The sequence below is a fragment of the Anopheles maculipalpis genome, chromosome 2RL, assembly GCF_943734695.1.
Source record: "Anopheles maculipalpis chromosome 2RL, idAnoMacuDA_375_x, whole genome shotgun sequence".
Lineage (NCBI taxonomy): Eukaryota > Metazoa > Arthropoda > Insecta > Diptera > Culicidae > Anopheles > Anopheles maculipalpis.
In genome coordinates, this window is record NC_064871.1 from 10,811,749 (window position 1) to 10,825,572 (window position 13,824).

At 43.9% G+C, this 13,824-nt stretch overlaps 1 protein-coding gene across 1 annotated transcript; it reads left to right on the top strand.

Moving 5' to 3' along the window:
• The first annotated feature begins 6,110 nt into the window (after positions 1–6,110).
• Positions 6,111–11,607, top strand: LOC126560080 (translation initiation factor IF-2, mitochondrial). Its single transcript, XM_050216240.1, has 2 exons — positions 6,111–6,208; positions 9,500–11,607. Exons 1-2 carry the CDS (start codon positions 6,111–6,113, stop codon positions 11,559–11,561), a joined length of 2,160 nt encoding a protein of 719 aa, XP_050072197.1. The 3' UTR covers positions 11,562–11,607.
• Positions 11,608–13,824: the final 2,217 nt, after the last annotated feature.

Here is a 13,824-nt window from a genome sequence, read left to right on the forward strand (position 1 = left end):
TGTTTTAACCGTTTAATCTGTTTTACTTACCTGTTTGAAACAAATTACTATGGATTAAAATGAGCAACAGCACGGATTCCGCAAAAGAGCTCATGACACATCAAGTCATCAAATTTTCTTTAAATGTATGGAACTTCTAAAAATATTTAACCAAGCTTTTATTTCAATCCAAGCATAGGTCGAGCTCGATTAAATACTTCGGACTATTTTTCGATAAAAGATTGACATACAAAACCCACATAGAAAACATAACTATAAAATGCGAAAAAATATTTATTAACCTCGATTGATTCGATAACATATTGTTATTATACAAATCATTAGTACGCCCAATAACCTATGCATCATCAGTATGGTCAAACTGTGCTCCAACACACAAATTCAATCTGCAAAGATCGCATACGATGCCAAGTGCCTTTCCAACATTTTTTTCCCTTAACATTTAAAAACACACACAATCGTCAAATTTCACTTCAGCCACGTTGTTAATAAGGTAAAATGCCAATGAGGAGAGAAGACGCATTCGTACCCATTCATATTAAGAACACAGCCACAGCCTGTATGATTAAATTTGTTAAAATGGAAATATACTTAACTAACTAACTAACTAACAATCTAAGCCCATAGAAATAAAGTAATAGGGATGGAAAAAAATCCTAAGAAAAATCTAGTCAAAAAGTATACAACGCCTAAAGTTATGCAAAACAATTAGAAATTCTCATGTGATTCATTTTGGAAATAATTTCTCTCCGACTTACCTTCACCATCCATCACCATCCAATTTTAAGCAAAACAATAGCAAAACATCCTTCTGATTGTCAGGTAGTTGATCTGTTCTTACTTTCTTCCGAACAGTTCCGAAAAGGTACTCTGTGTGTGTCTGTGTTTTGTGAAATGTATCATCATTTAACATCGGGAGTTTATAGAAAAATCCATTGTGACACGAGCAACGGTGGCACAGTTCCGGTCCTCCGGCAACTTACAGGGTCCTTGCCCAAAGGGCCGCACATCACAGGAACAGGAAGGTATACGGCTAACAAAAGAGGCGCGTCGGGATAACATTTCAACATGACCAGTTCCTCCGTAAAGCCTCCGTTTCTAATTGTACAATAGGAATTGTGTACCGTTTTTATTTGCAGCAAAATCGGGCAACAGTAATTCAAAAGGAATAGCGAGATGCGTTCCGTACGTTCCAGGACCAAGTTGCCAAAAAATGTTAGGAGAAGGTAAGAGCAACATGTCTCTTTACTTGCTGTGGAAAGGATAATTTCTATTAAATATTGTGATTTTTGTATTAAAAATCTTCATGCTCTCTAGAAAGTTTATTTTTGCTGCTTTATTATCTTAACATATTGTTCACTTTTTTCCTGTTCGTCCCGAAACCGGAAGCACATCATCATTACGTGCCATAAACTTTCCGGTGACCATTCGTTTTCCATTCGCCAAAAAGGGATTGACAGTTTACCGATGCACCAAAACACCTTTGTCCGATTTTAGGGCGGTGAAAATGTTGTGTAAATAAATAATGCATGTTTTGACCCGTCTTCAAAAACCCAAACGGAACGAGCTTCGGATCCATCGCAACAATAAGGAATTGAGGATTGATCTACCAACAATAACAATTCCCAATTTATTGTGTAACTTGTGGACGTTTTGTACGATTGACTTTTTTTTTATTTGCGTCGTATGTGCGGCCGAATGCGGTACAGCGGAATCGATCCTTTATGCTGCCGATCCGTTACGCCGGACAAAAGTTGCAGTAAGTGATGACGCTCGTGTGCATCGTTGCACAGCGTCGTGGGGCTTTGGGCATCTGAGCAAACATTATGCTCAGATGCTTGGTTGGGCTGGTTAGGCGAGACGTGTTTGACACCTTTAAGACGCGAAAGCAGCATCCGAAAGCTCCCTAACAAAAAAAAAAAAAAGAAACGGGGATAAGAGAGCGTAGCGAAAGCAGCAACATCATCAGCTCGGTATGCCTGATGCCCAGACCCAGACGATGACGGCGCTGAAGGGACACGACACATGCACATCGCCAGGAAGAAACGATTATCAAGCTGAGCAAACATCATTAGAGATGGACGGGCCACGATGGAGACGAGATCAGGGAACCCAAAGGAACCGTGACAAACCGGGTAAAGGAGAAGGTGTTTTCTCCTCGGGTTTCGTCTCTGGCCGCCTTTTCCATCTTAAGACGTACCCCGGCTGCCGGTGCCGATAACAAAGATGCCTGTGCCAGCGTTGTCCCCGCATTGTTGAAGGGCAGGCAGTCCTGGGACAGTAGTGCCGGGGGGAGTACGGATTGCCGTACTTGAGTGACTATTTGCTTAGGTGTGCCGTCAATTATAAACCTTCATTTTTTTTTCTTATCTTCTTGTACCTTCTTCTTGTACCGCGACACGCAAACGGAAATATCATATGCAAACGAGCTTTCCTTACGACTTGCCGTTGTAAAATGTTGTTTACTGAGAAAACTGAGAAGATAAAGAAAAGGCTTTTAAAACGTGAAATATTACTATCATACAACAAATCGAACATCTTAAATGTAGGCACCTCTCTAATTGGGCTTTTTTAAGGATCCAAAACGTTAGAAGAGGCCTTACGATGACTTCCGGTTGTTACACCAACACAAAACGCTTTACATTAAATTCAAAACAAAACAAACAAACCACCTATGATGACCTCTTGTACCACACACACACACACACACACACACGTGATGACGATGATTGCAATCGATTTTTCTTTTATTCTTTACCACCCTCCTCCCCGCCACTCGCCGCATTTCCCTTGTGCAATGGCAACACTTCTTGTGCCCTTATGTTTCCAATGTTACCGCAAGCACTTGAATCTTAATTGGTAAACATATTTTTTATTTCACAAACGCACCTCCATAACGCAGTTCCATAACGGCTCGTTAGTGTTTCAAGCACACTGTGGCCACAATATATCGGGCCGTTTTCCATACCGCTTTTCTTTGCTGGTGTGAGAAGACCACACTCACGTTGAATGCTACTACTACACCCTTTCGATCCTAACCACCACAACGCCACGGGAGGACATCGTCACTCTTCGGGGTGTTTCTTTCCACTTTCGGAGCTCAATTTGCTCAACTTTCCATCAATGGGCCGAACAAAAAAAAACATTGAAACCCTGCTGCTAGCGACAAACGGAACGCCGAAGAGCTGTGTGCTGCTGATCGTAAGTGTTACAAAAGTAATCGGCATCAGTAAAAATAGGAAGACACAAAAAAACCCCACCCAACCAACACCGATAGGGGTAGTTATTTAAAGTTGGCTACAATCATCATCGTCGTCCTCGAACAAAAGGCTCAAAATCGTTATTGTAACGATTAGTTTCAATTGGGCTACGCTATCAAACTACTACCACCACCACCACCACCACTGCTACTGTTGGTGCTGTACCGGTGAGAGGCCGGTGAGTGTTTGTGAGCCTCGGAAAGTGTATCGAAAGGAGGCTGCGTGAGGACGCACTTGATGATGATGATGATGTTGCGTTTGCGTTTATGCCCTTTGGCGGGGTTTAAATGTTGGAGGAGCCTTTTTGTTTGCTGCGCTTTGCGACTATCGGCGGCGTACTGCTGGGCGCTCTGGTTCCTATCCATGCTGACCCCGTGGAAGAGGGTTGAGTTTTTCTTTTTTTTTAGAGAGAGAGTTCTACTTTGTTGACCCTTTTTTCACAGCACACGTACAGTAAGGGGTGAGGAGCATTTATAAAAAACTGCATTGTGTACGACTTTGATGCAACTTGTGTTGTTAAACCCTTTTTTCCTTTCGGTGAGTCGATCTGTTGATGCTTTTGTTGTTGTTTTCTTCTCGTTGGTTTGTGTTTCTTTTTCGGTGATTTTACACGTTTTACTAAACAACTCATGATTGGTTCGGTATTGTGTTGTTCTTGTAGGAATACTTCCAGTTCCAAAAATTATCTCTCGATATCTTGCCCATTCTTGCCTATTATCTCAAAGACTGGGGATTTATTCGTATCGCCGAAAGCCAGCAAATGTTTGGGATATCAAATTGGGCACTGAATAATAGATCTTCCTATTGCCTTCTGATTTACAATTGCAGGATTGTCTCCACATGTTCAAGGACCAGGAATGATATCCTGGTATTCCCTTGGACGTTGTGCTACGTTGAGGTAGGCCTACCGTAGTTCTTCACAGATCAAGGACACATCGTGGATAATATCATTGGGGGGTTTAGCCCCTTAGAGGCTCTATGCTTAATCAAAGGTATAGTCGTTTGCCACATCAAATCTGCTGATCGAGGTTCAAGTATCTTTTTCGTCTTGGTTGAATGATCTGCTAGGTCATCGAATGGGTAACGAGAGTTATTGAAAACCACGAAGATAGATAGCTTATCCTCATTATCTGGAGATTGGATTAGATATCCAGGTCTGTCATATACAAATATGACATATGTAAATATGAAAATAATAAAAATCCAACGTAGTTTTTAGGCTCATACTAGCCCTTGTAAAGACCTCGTCCTCATCGAGATATTTGTATCGGTTGCCTACTCTTAAATAATTTTAGAAGGCTTCTAAGTTTTCTGGGACCTCGTAAACCTGGGGATTCGAATTCTGGACACATCCAATATAAAAAATCAATAAAGTTGTTTACAAAAAAATATTTTGCTGAGCTTGAATCGGAAGATCCTAAAGAACCTTTTGTAGGAATCACGATCTCTTGATGTTTTCAGAGAGGGTCTCCACTAATCTTTTGCCACAAATCCACATTCCGGGGATTTATAATACCTGGATAGGTATACATCTTGTCCGTTCTGTCGTCATTACGAAGCTGTTAGGACATGAAGATTCTTCTGCATTAGATAGTTTTGCCATTTTTCCTTGTTGAATTCCAATGAAACTTTGTACAATAATACGTTACTACGTCATAAAATAACTTTAACTATCAGTATCCGTTTCAATTTATTTTCGAAAACTGTCACTGTTCCTCAACAAAAAACAAAAACTTCCCACTCTAAGCCTTCCACGTGAAGCAGCAAGTAATGGAATTAATCCGTAATAATGTCACACACTGCAAGCATTTTTTCTTACCTCCTCATCCAGCAATTCATTTGCCCTCCCGATCATCCCATTTTTCCCGTACCATTGGCTCGTAACTATGATTAAAGTCTATATTAATTTCATCTCCAACCTGCCATCTTTCGCCGAACAACACTAACCCAACCTAAATGCCATCACCGTCAACGTAACCTGTCCCCATCATCTCCTTGGGGCAATTTTCCACCCCATCCCAAGCACGTGCGCGTCAGACTGGGTGTGTGTGTGTGTGTGCGGGAGCATGTTTTTCCGCTTCGTCGCCTCTAAGCTTGGAGCATTTTCATCATCATTTCGCTCAGATGGAGCTTTTTGCTCGCTCGACTTACTCACGTCAAGAGCATCTTCTCGCCAGCTTTTGCTTGGAAATTATTAATAAAATATCAACGTGTGTGTGTGTGTGTTTTTTGCACTGTCTTTGCATTTGTGAGTGAGACGAGGTGTGTTTGTGTGTCGAAGAAGATGCTGCTGAGATCACATTTGTGTTCATCTTTGTGACAAGTGAAACAAGAAAAAACGCTTTTGTTTGTTTGCTTAGCTTTATTAATTTATTGTATGTGTGTGTGTGTGTTGTTATTTTTTTTTATTTCCACTTCTGCCTGCCTGCTTCGCTTTTGTTTCCAAAATGTCAACAAGGCGTTTCCGAGACGGAGGAGGAGCTTACAGTAGGCTAGAGAAAAGAGGGCGGAGCGGGAAGCGGGAAGGGAAAATGGAAAACGCTTTACCAAAAAAACAAAACGCTTTAACGCTTAGCGAGTTGGCAGTAATAAGGCCGGGTTTTTTTATTTCCTTTCTTTAAATATTATTTAAAGAAATCAAATAATGAACATTCAGGCAAACGACTCAGCGACACGTTAATCTTTGGCAGAGCTTTACCAAGCACATTACTTTCATCTCGCACTACCACCATTAACTACGCCAGCATCCGATGGGAAGCGTGTGTGCAGAGTTGATGTGCACATACAAGAATTCATCTTTAGCACACATACATACGCACACCAACACCGGGACAGCATCCAAGAGCGACCATGGGGAGTCTTAAATTGAAGATAAACGAGAACGATGTACCGAGCAGCAAAGTTTCTGAAGATTTGCTGAACACGAAGAACCAGCAAGAGACCGCATTGTACCTTGTTGGGGGACGTGTTCGATGTGCTTCACGACGAGGCGTAATAGTCGTGTCCTGGATGGTTTCGATCTTGGCCAAGGAGGCAATATACTCTGTCGGAAGTTCGGTTTCTGTGCTCTGGCTAGTCTCTGAAGCTGGTAGATTTAACTAAACGCTTAAAATTCAATGTATTTCCAATTTTCCCCTGAGAGGAGATGTGAAGAAATGTTTGAGATTTATATATTAAGGGAATTTCGTTGTACTGATGTTGAACACTTCTTGGGGATATGTTTGTCTCTTGGTGTCTTGACACTATAGACAGCTTTGATAAGATTTTAGACTGCAAGAGTTGGACAAAAATTCCCTTAAAACAAACGATAAAAATAATTATCGCCATAAGTGTTTCTTGCTACTACTCTCTGTTGGGTCTTGGGTGCATCCTCCCCCTGCATAAATGCACTTTGAGACAAAATCAATACACCACCACCTCCCCCTCCTGGGAAGCAAGTACGTCACCAAAGCAAATGAACGAACGAGAGACAACAGCAAGACACAGAAGAGGTTATTGATGCGATTACGAAATATTTGCGAAATGCATTTTGCACCGATGTTGACACACTTTCGCCACGTCGTCAAAGTCTCGTCGCCGCCGCCGTCGAACGAACGATCGATGTGTGAGGTTTTTTTGTGTGTTTTTGTTGCTTCTGCGGCTCACCCCCTTCCTCACACAACCTACCCACGACCAACTTCTTACATGCACGTTAAAGTGTGCATTATTGTGTGATTTCTTCCCTCCATTGTCTCTCTCTCTTTTGCATTGCAAAGTGCATTTTAAGTGGTGTTGCAATTTGCCGCAAGTGGATGGTATCGACAATTGTGGAGAGACTGCAACAGGAAAAAAAGTCGAGAAAAATGAAACAAAACATGGAATTTAATGTGAATGTGTGAAGTGAAGTAAATAGTTTTCAATAAGAAAAAAAAAGAAATACCTTTACAAATACCCAATTTTCACGCAGCCGCATCAATTTTGCTAATTTGTTAAACAACTCCATCATCATCGCCACAATTCGCTTTTCTACACACACAAACGCACATTCAATGGAAAAGCCACCCGAAAGCTTCTAAAAACACTGTTAGCAAGCATTTGTGGCACTGTGTGGTCGAGATTTTCCACCTTTACTGCCACCATCTTCTTCGGAAGCACTGGCAAACAGTGCGCGATTTTCCCGCTTTTCCCGATCTCGCGCGCGTGTTTGCGGTGACAAATATTTATTTTGAAATAAGTTGGAAAATCAATAGTAAACGCGCGGCCTCTTACTGGGGGAAGGATGGATGGTGGGGTTGGAAGGAAGGAAGGATGGGTACAAAACCCAATGACAATCGGAAAACAATTCGATGAGGGGGAGGAGGGGAATTGGAGTGACTTGTGATGTTAGTGGAAATAAAAAGCTTGCGTTGCCGTTGCGATTGTGTTCTTTGTTTTGTGTTTTATGACCATTTTCCTTCCCTTCTTTCTGGCTTTTTTTTCTTCTTGCCAATCGTCCTCCATTGCTGTTTTGTTTTTACTAGCCGGCTTGCATTTTCCGGTCCCGTTCCGTTTTTTTTGTTTTCCTTCTTCGCCCCGGTTGTTGTGTTATTTTTAGCAACAAGTTTTACTCGGGTACCGGTACTGCCCCAGCGTCTTGGACAGAAAGACGCGTTGGAAATGTTTTGTTTTCTTCCTTCGATTCGATAAAAATGCTCGCTGCTACCAATCGGTCGTCTGAGTCCTAGACGTCCGGGTTGGCGTAGAATAAAAAACAAAACCCCGAACAACGGAAAATCGGTTCCAAAATGGGTAATAAAAAATAATAATACCACCACCGGCGGTGGAGTTATTTCTATTTCGAACGGCAAAACTTCATCGAAAAAAGGCCAGATGAAAGAAAGCACGCCGTCACCTTGCTGAAGTGACTACAGCCAACTGTGGTCCTGTGTGCTCTTTTTTGTTCCCCTAAACACTACTTCAAACCGGGGCTATCTTCATTTCTGTTTAGTTTCGCTTTTTGTCACGGCCCCGGTTTTGACCACTTGAGATTGTGTGTGTGTGTCTCTGATGCCTGATTTTTCGCTTTTTTTCCTCCCTTCTTGCGGCTATCTTCCCTCCAATATCCTTGACGGTGGTAGTTTCGTGCGTATGTTTTGACAACCTGACGGCTATCCTTTCTCCGGCGGAAAGTTTGGTTTCTCTACCGTTCTCGCCTCACGCTCACCTGCACACACCAAAGTACCCTTTATCTTGCTTTTGTCATAATCACGCAGTAATTCAATTTTCGACTGAGTCAATATTTGCCCGAGGATGGGTGGTCCTTTCCCAAGCACGCTGTGCCATGCTGATCCGCCAGCATCAGCGGAAGCAGTACCGGTGTAGTGTATCCGTGACACACACACACACACATTTACAAAAAAAGCGGACAACCCGCACATGTACGCTATCTGAAGAAGGTGTGAGCATTTCAGATAATGGCACCGAGCGGGGCTCATATTGATGACTTAATTTCGTAATTGAGCGCGCGAAAGAAGGTGGTATGAGCTTCGAGCCCTTGGCTTGGCAGAAAGGATGTGTATTTCAAATGAATTTCTGCTTATTTTGGAGCAGCAATAAATTATTTTCAAATTATTTATCGTTTCGCTAAGATTCTTTTGTATTGAAACTTACCTGTTAATGTATCTAATAATGATTTTTACTGACACATTTTGAACCTTAGCAGTAACGTAGAAATCAAAAGTAGGCTGCGTACTTGACGCAGCCATTTTTCGGAAGTCCGCGTCTTTTGTTATTCCAAAAGCTGCCACGAGCGACATCTAGCGGGTTATAAGGTACTGTCGAGTATTTATATTCAATTCAAAAAGAGTGTTGTTTGTTAACTTTTTTCATGTAATAAAAGGGAAAATTGTGGAAGCTGTTGGTTTTCCTCAAATGTTCTATTCACTACAATTTATGGACTATTTTCACTGGGACAACGGCTGACAGCAGAATGACATTTCATGAAAACAACTGTGATCGAAGAACACCGGCAAGTTTTGACAGCCGAAATGTAAATAAACATTTCATAACATCCCATGTTTTTCAACCGTGCAACAGAACTGATGAGATAATTGAAGAAAAGTGCATCAATTACCTTTCTCTCACCATCCTCACATAAAGCATTTTTATATTCATCATCGTAAGGGCTTCCGATGTTACACATACGATATCTGGCACGAAGGTAATGCGCTGCTTTAGTTTGAAACATATTTGCTTACAAATTTTCCTTCCACTTTCAACAGAATAATTGGAAATGAATTGCTGTACACAAGATTATCGGCCATTGCCCCCGTTACAAACATTCACCAGCGCCAATTTCAGTTCAGTGCAGCCCTTTGCAAGCGACGAAAAACGGCCGAAGAGAAGCACGCAATCGAATACACTCCGAAGAAAAAGAACAAACCACAAATGTCCGGTGTGGTGGACATCTGGCGAAACATGACCGTAGCGGACCTTGCCCAATCGTGCCAGCTAGAGCTGGAACACATCCAAGAGGTGATGCTGTATGTGAAAGGTGCCGGCAATATCGATGCTAACGCCCGCCTTGAAGACCCAAAGATAATTAAGGATATTGCTGCCAAGTGTGGCCTGAAGACAAAGATTGTAGCGGCACCGGTGATGGAGGAGGAAGTGTTAAAGGATCGTGACGTGGTACCGAGACCACCGCCAGCACCGGAAAATTTAAAGGAACGACCACCGGTCGTGACGGTGATGGGTCACGTGGATCACGGCAAAACGACACTGCTCGATTCGTTGCGTGGTGCGTCGGTAGCGGCTGGGGAGGCGGGTGGTATAACGCAACACATCGGAGCCTTCACGGTGGAGCTGGACAATGGCGAGAAGGTTACCTTTCTCGATACGCCCGGGCATGCGGCTTTTAGTGCGATGCGAGCGCGTGGCGCAAATCTGACGGACATAATCGTGCTGGTCGTAGCGGCCGAAGATGGCGTTATGCAGCAAACGAAGGAAGTGCTAGGATTGGCCAAAGAACTGTCCGTGCCGATCATTGTGGCAATAAATAAGATCGATAAACCGGGAGTGGATATTGATCGGGTGAAGAAGGAACTGTCGCAGCATGGACTCGCGCTGGAAGGATACGGAGGTGATACGATTGCTGTGGGAATTTCGGCCCTACATGGTACAAATCTGGACGAGCTGACAGAGGCTGTGAGTACGCAGGCGACACTTATGGGGTTGAAGGGAGAGTACACCGGTCCAGTAGAGGGTGTTGTGGTGGAATCGAAGGTTGATTCACACCGTGGCAAACTATCCACAGCCATCGTTTCGCGTGGAACATTGCGTAAAGGTGCGATACTGGTCAGTGGACAGGCGTGGGCGAAGGTGCGCGGTCTGTTCGATCACGCAGGACAACCCATTTCCGTGGTCACACCGGGCATGCCAGTAGAAATCCTAGGATGGCGTGAGCTACCCCTAGCTGGTGATATGATTCTGGAGGTGGAATCGGAAAAGATGGCAAACTCCGTGCTTCGGTGGCGTGCAAACCAAGCCATGAAGGAAAAAGCATTAAGCGATGCGGAAGCAATCAACCTAAAGCGCAAAGAGCATGACGAGCAGTATCAGGCCGAACGGGAAAAGGCACGTCTGTCTGGATTTTACCGCAGAAAACAACAAGGTCCACGGCAAAAGGAAGCAACCCCGGATGATGGCAAGCCACGAATTAACGTCATCGTGAAGGGTGATGTGCACGGCTCGGTGGAAGCCATTCTGGATGTGCTGGAAACGTACGACGATAATGAACGGTGTCGTTTGGACGTGATACACTACGCCGTGGGTGATGTGAATGAGAGCGATCTTGAGCTAGCACGAATGTTTGACGCGATCGTGTATGCATTTTCCGTCAACGTGCCCAACAAACCCACAAAAGACGTTAATATCCGATCGGTAAACATAATCTACCGGTTGGTGGATGATCTGAAGAAAGAGATCAACGCTAAACTGCCCTTGGTGGACGTTGCAGAGGAAGTCGGCGAAGCGAACGTGCTACAGCTGTTCGACATTAACGAAGGCCGGCGGAAAGTGACCGTGGTGGGTTGTCGATGTACGAAGGGTTTGCTGAAGAAGTCACTCAAGTACAAAGTGAAACGCAACGGAGAACTGCTGGTGGACGAGCTGAGCCTGGAATCGATGCGACATCTTAAGAACGAGGTGGACAGCATAAAGAAGGATGTCGAATGTGGGCTACGGTTAGACGATCAAACGATCGAGCTGAAAGTGGGCGACACGATCGTTTGTTACCAGATCAATCGGGTACCGCAGCAGACCGAATGGGATCCAGGATTCTAGCGAAGATTGAATCTGAATGTTGGCTAGAGAATGAATCGAAGCGTAAAGAAAAATAAAGAAATGTTACAAATAAAAGAAAGCTAGATGTAACGGCTAGTTGTTCCATAATGACGAAATAACCCAAAAGAAGACGCTTAAAGCATAACAGGGGGCATGCGCTTTTCTCCGGGGTTTTTCGCTTTCAAAAGCTCAATGCTTGCATAAAAGCTGCACCGCGTTCCCATATAAAAGCATAATGTGACCAAGCTGCGCTTGTGTAGAAGATTGCACGCAAGTAGAAGGAATGCATACAAGTAGCATAAAATGACGATTATGCTGAACCGGTTCTGTTAACCCTTGTGCCTTCGTTGGAAATTGTTGAAAATTTAAAACTTGTTTCATCGTTTGCTAAATCATTTGAATTGAATTTATAATTAACACAAAATTATGGATCAAACGAGCACGCCCGGGATAAGCCAAAAACAAAATTTATGAGGAAATGCCCCATTCCTCTAGTTTATACACATAGTTATCACATGCGGTATTGACAATGCGGCGCAAGCCGCCATACTTAAAATAAATAAATAAAATATCAAAATTATGGACTGAAAAAGTGTCAATAAAAGTATTAGACGTCCTCGTGGTTTAACAACTTGTGCGATCATGCCGGCCATCTTTGGTGGCTTGTTTTATCATGGATTGCAAACCAAGACCCACGTGGCCTGAGACGGGGACCATCCTCTTGGTACTGCCAGGTTAGACTGGCTTAAACCTCCGTGAGCCTTCTAGGGTATTACTTCAGAAATATAAGGAATCGGCGCCGTGCTATGACTACCTGGTAGGGTAGCCTGGCGTCTTAGGTTTGCAATCACAGCTGGCAATTGAAAGAGCTATTGAGACCCTTTCTGCATTCAACTGGTTATCTGATGCCTCCACTGCCTAATGACACCACGTAGCTGAATACTCCAGCCGTGCGAAGACTGTCTCCTCTATCTGCTCGGTCACCGAATCAAACGAAAGAATTACAATTTGTTCTTTTTTAACTTTAGAAAAATTTATAGCCTTTAATCGTTTACTCTCGTCTTCACCTAGCAAGCACGTGTTTTTTCCAAAAATGCTCTTTCCCTCCATTTTTGAACACTTCCGAGAAATAACACCCTCCAATTTTGATTGTCGTTCCAGACAAACTCATTAACTTCTCGCCTTCGAACGACAAGGTACCGGACCGATGAAGAGATCCCTTGCGAGCGTTCTTCCCCACGTGGCCCAAGGGTTTCCCGACGCACTGCGGGAGGTACAGCGAACAAGAGAAAGTACAAATCAGTTCCCTCAATTTCCCAGGCAAAAGGAGCGCCTAGTTGTGAGGCTTTTCGATAACGCGAAGAGGGGGCATCATATTTAACACGGAATTATCGGGTAAGTGGTGTTGTAACGTTAAGTAATCTATGCCCGTAAATAGTTTTCCCCGGCCGTTTGTCTAGGTATGTGTGTGCGTGTGTGTCTCGACACAACTCGAGGTTCTGAGCACACATTTTCCCTCTTTTCTTTCCCGTAGGGCAAGCGACTGAGGACCGACCAATAGCGATAGTTGCGCGTCAGCATCCATTAATTTCCATGCGGGATAAAAACAAACAGTGGAAGAAATTGTTGCTGGGTCTGTGTGTGTGTGTGTATTTGGGTAGCAGAAGAAGAAGTCGCACTGCTCCGATGGTGGTATGCAATCGGTTCTTTTCCTCATTCTCGGCAACTGTCGGGCTATTACTACGCCACAGCGATTGTGACTACATGCAGCAGCACAGTACGGTGCAATGCACAACACCGAATGTGGACTCTGTTTACGAACCAGCTGGGAAATGCTGAGCGACCCGAGCGGATTCCCGAGATTTCGTCATACCGGTGCATTACCTTGAACCACTTGGCTGGCCGGCCCTCAGGGAAGCAGGAGAGAAAGATGGATGGTAGCTGAATGTGTAATTTTCCAACCAGATGACTCCCGCCAGGCAGCAAACCAGAATCAATAGAAAGAGAAAGGTCGCGAGCAAATGGAAGCGGCAAAAACCGCAAAGAACCCAATCACACGTAACCGAGCGCCAACCGAACCCAACCCATCGCGAACTGCATTTGAGACACATCCCGTGCCCGTACTCGTAATGGGTGGCAATTTCGGGCGAAGATCAACGTGGGGCCCGTGTTCTCGTGGAAAGCATGATAGGAATGCACCAGCCATCCAAATTCGCCATACACCAGATGCAGTTTGCAAGTTGGGAACATCACGAAGACGAAG

Bases quoted from the DNA above. Each gene is read 5' to 3' on its own strand.
- LOC126560080 (XM_050216240.1), top strand. From the start codon at position 6,111: ATGGGGAGTCTTAAATTGAAGATAAACGAGAACGATGTACCGAGCAGC. The intron at 6,209-9,499 runs GTACCTTGTTGG...CACTTTCAACAG, and splicing joins AACCAGCAAGAGACCGCATT to AATAATTGGAAATGAATTGC.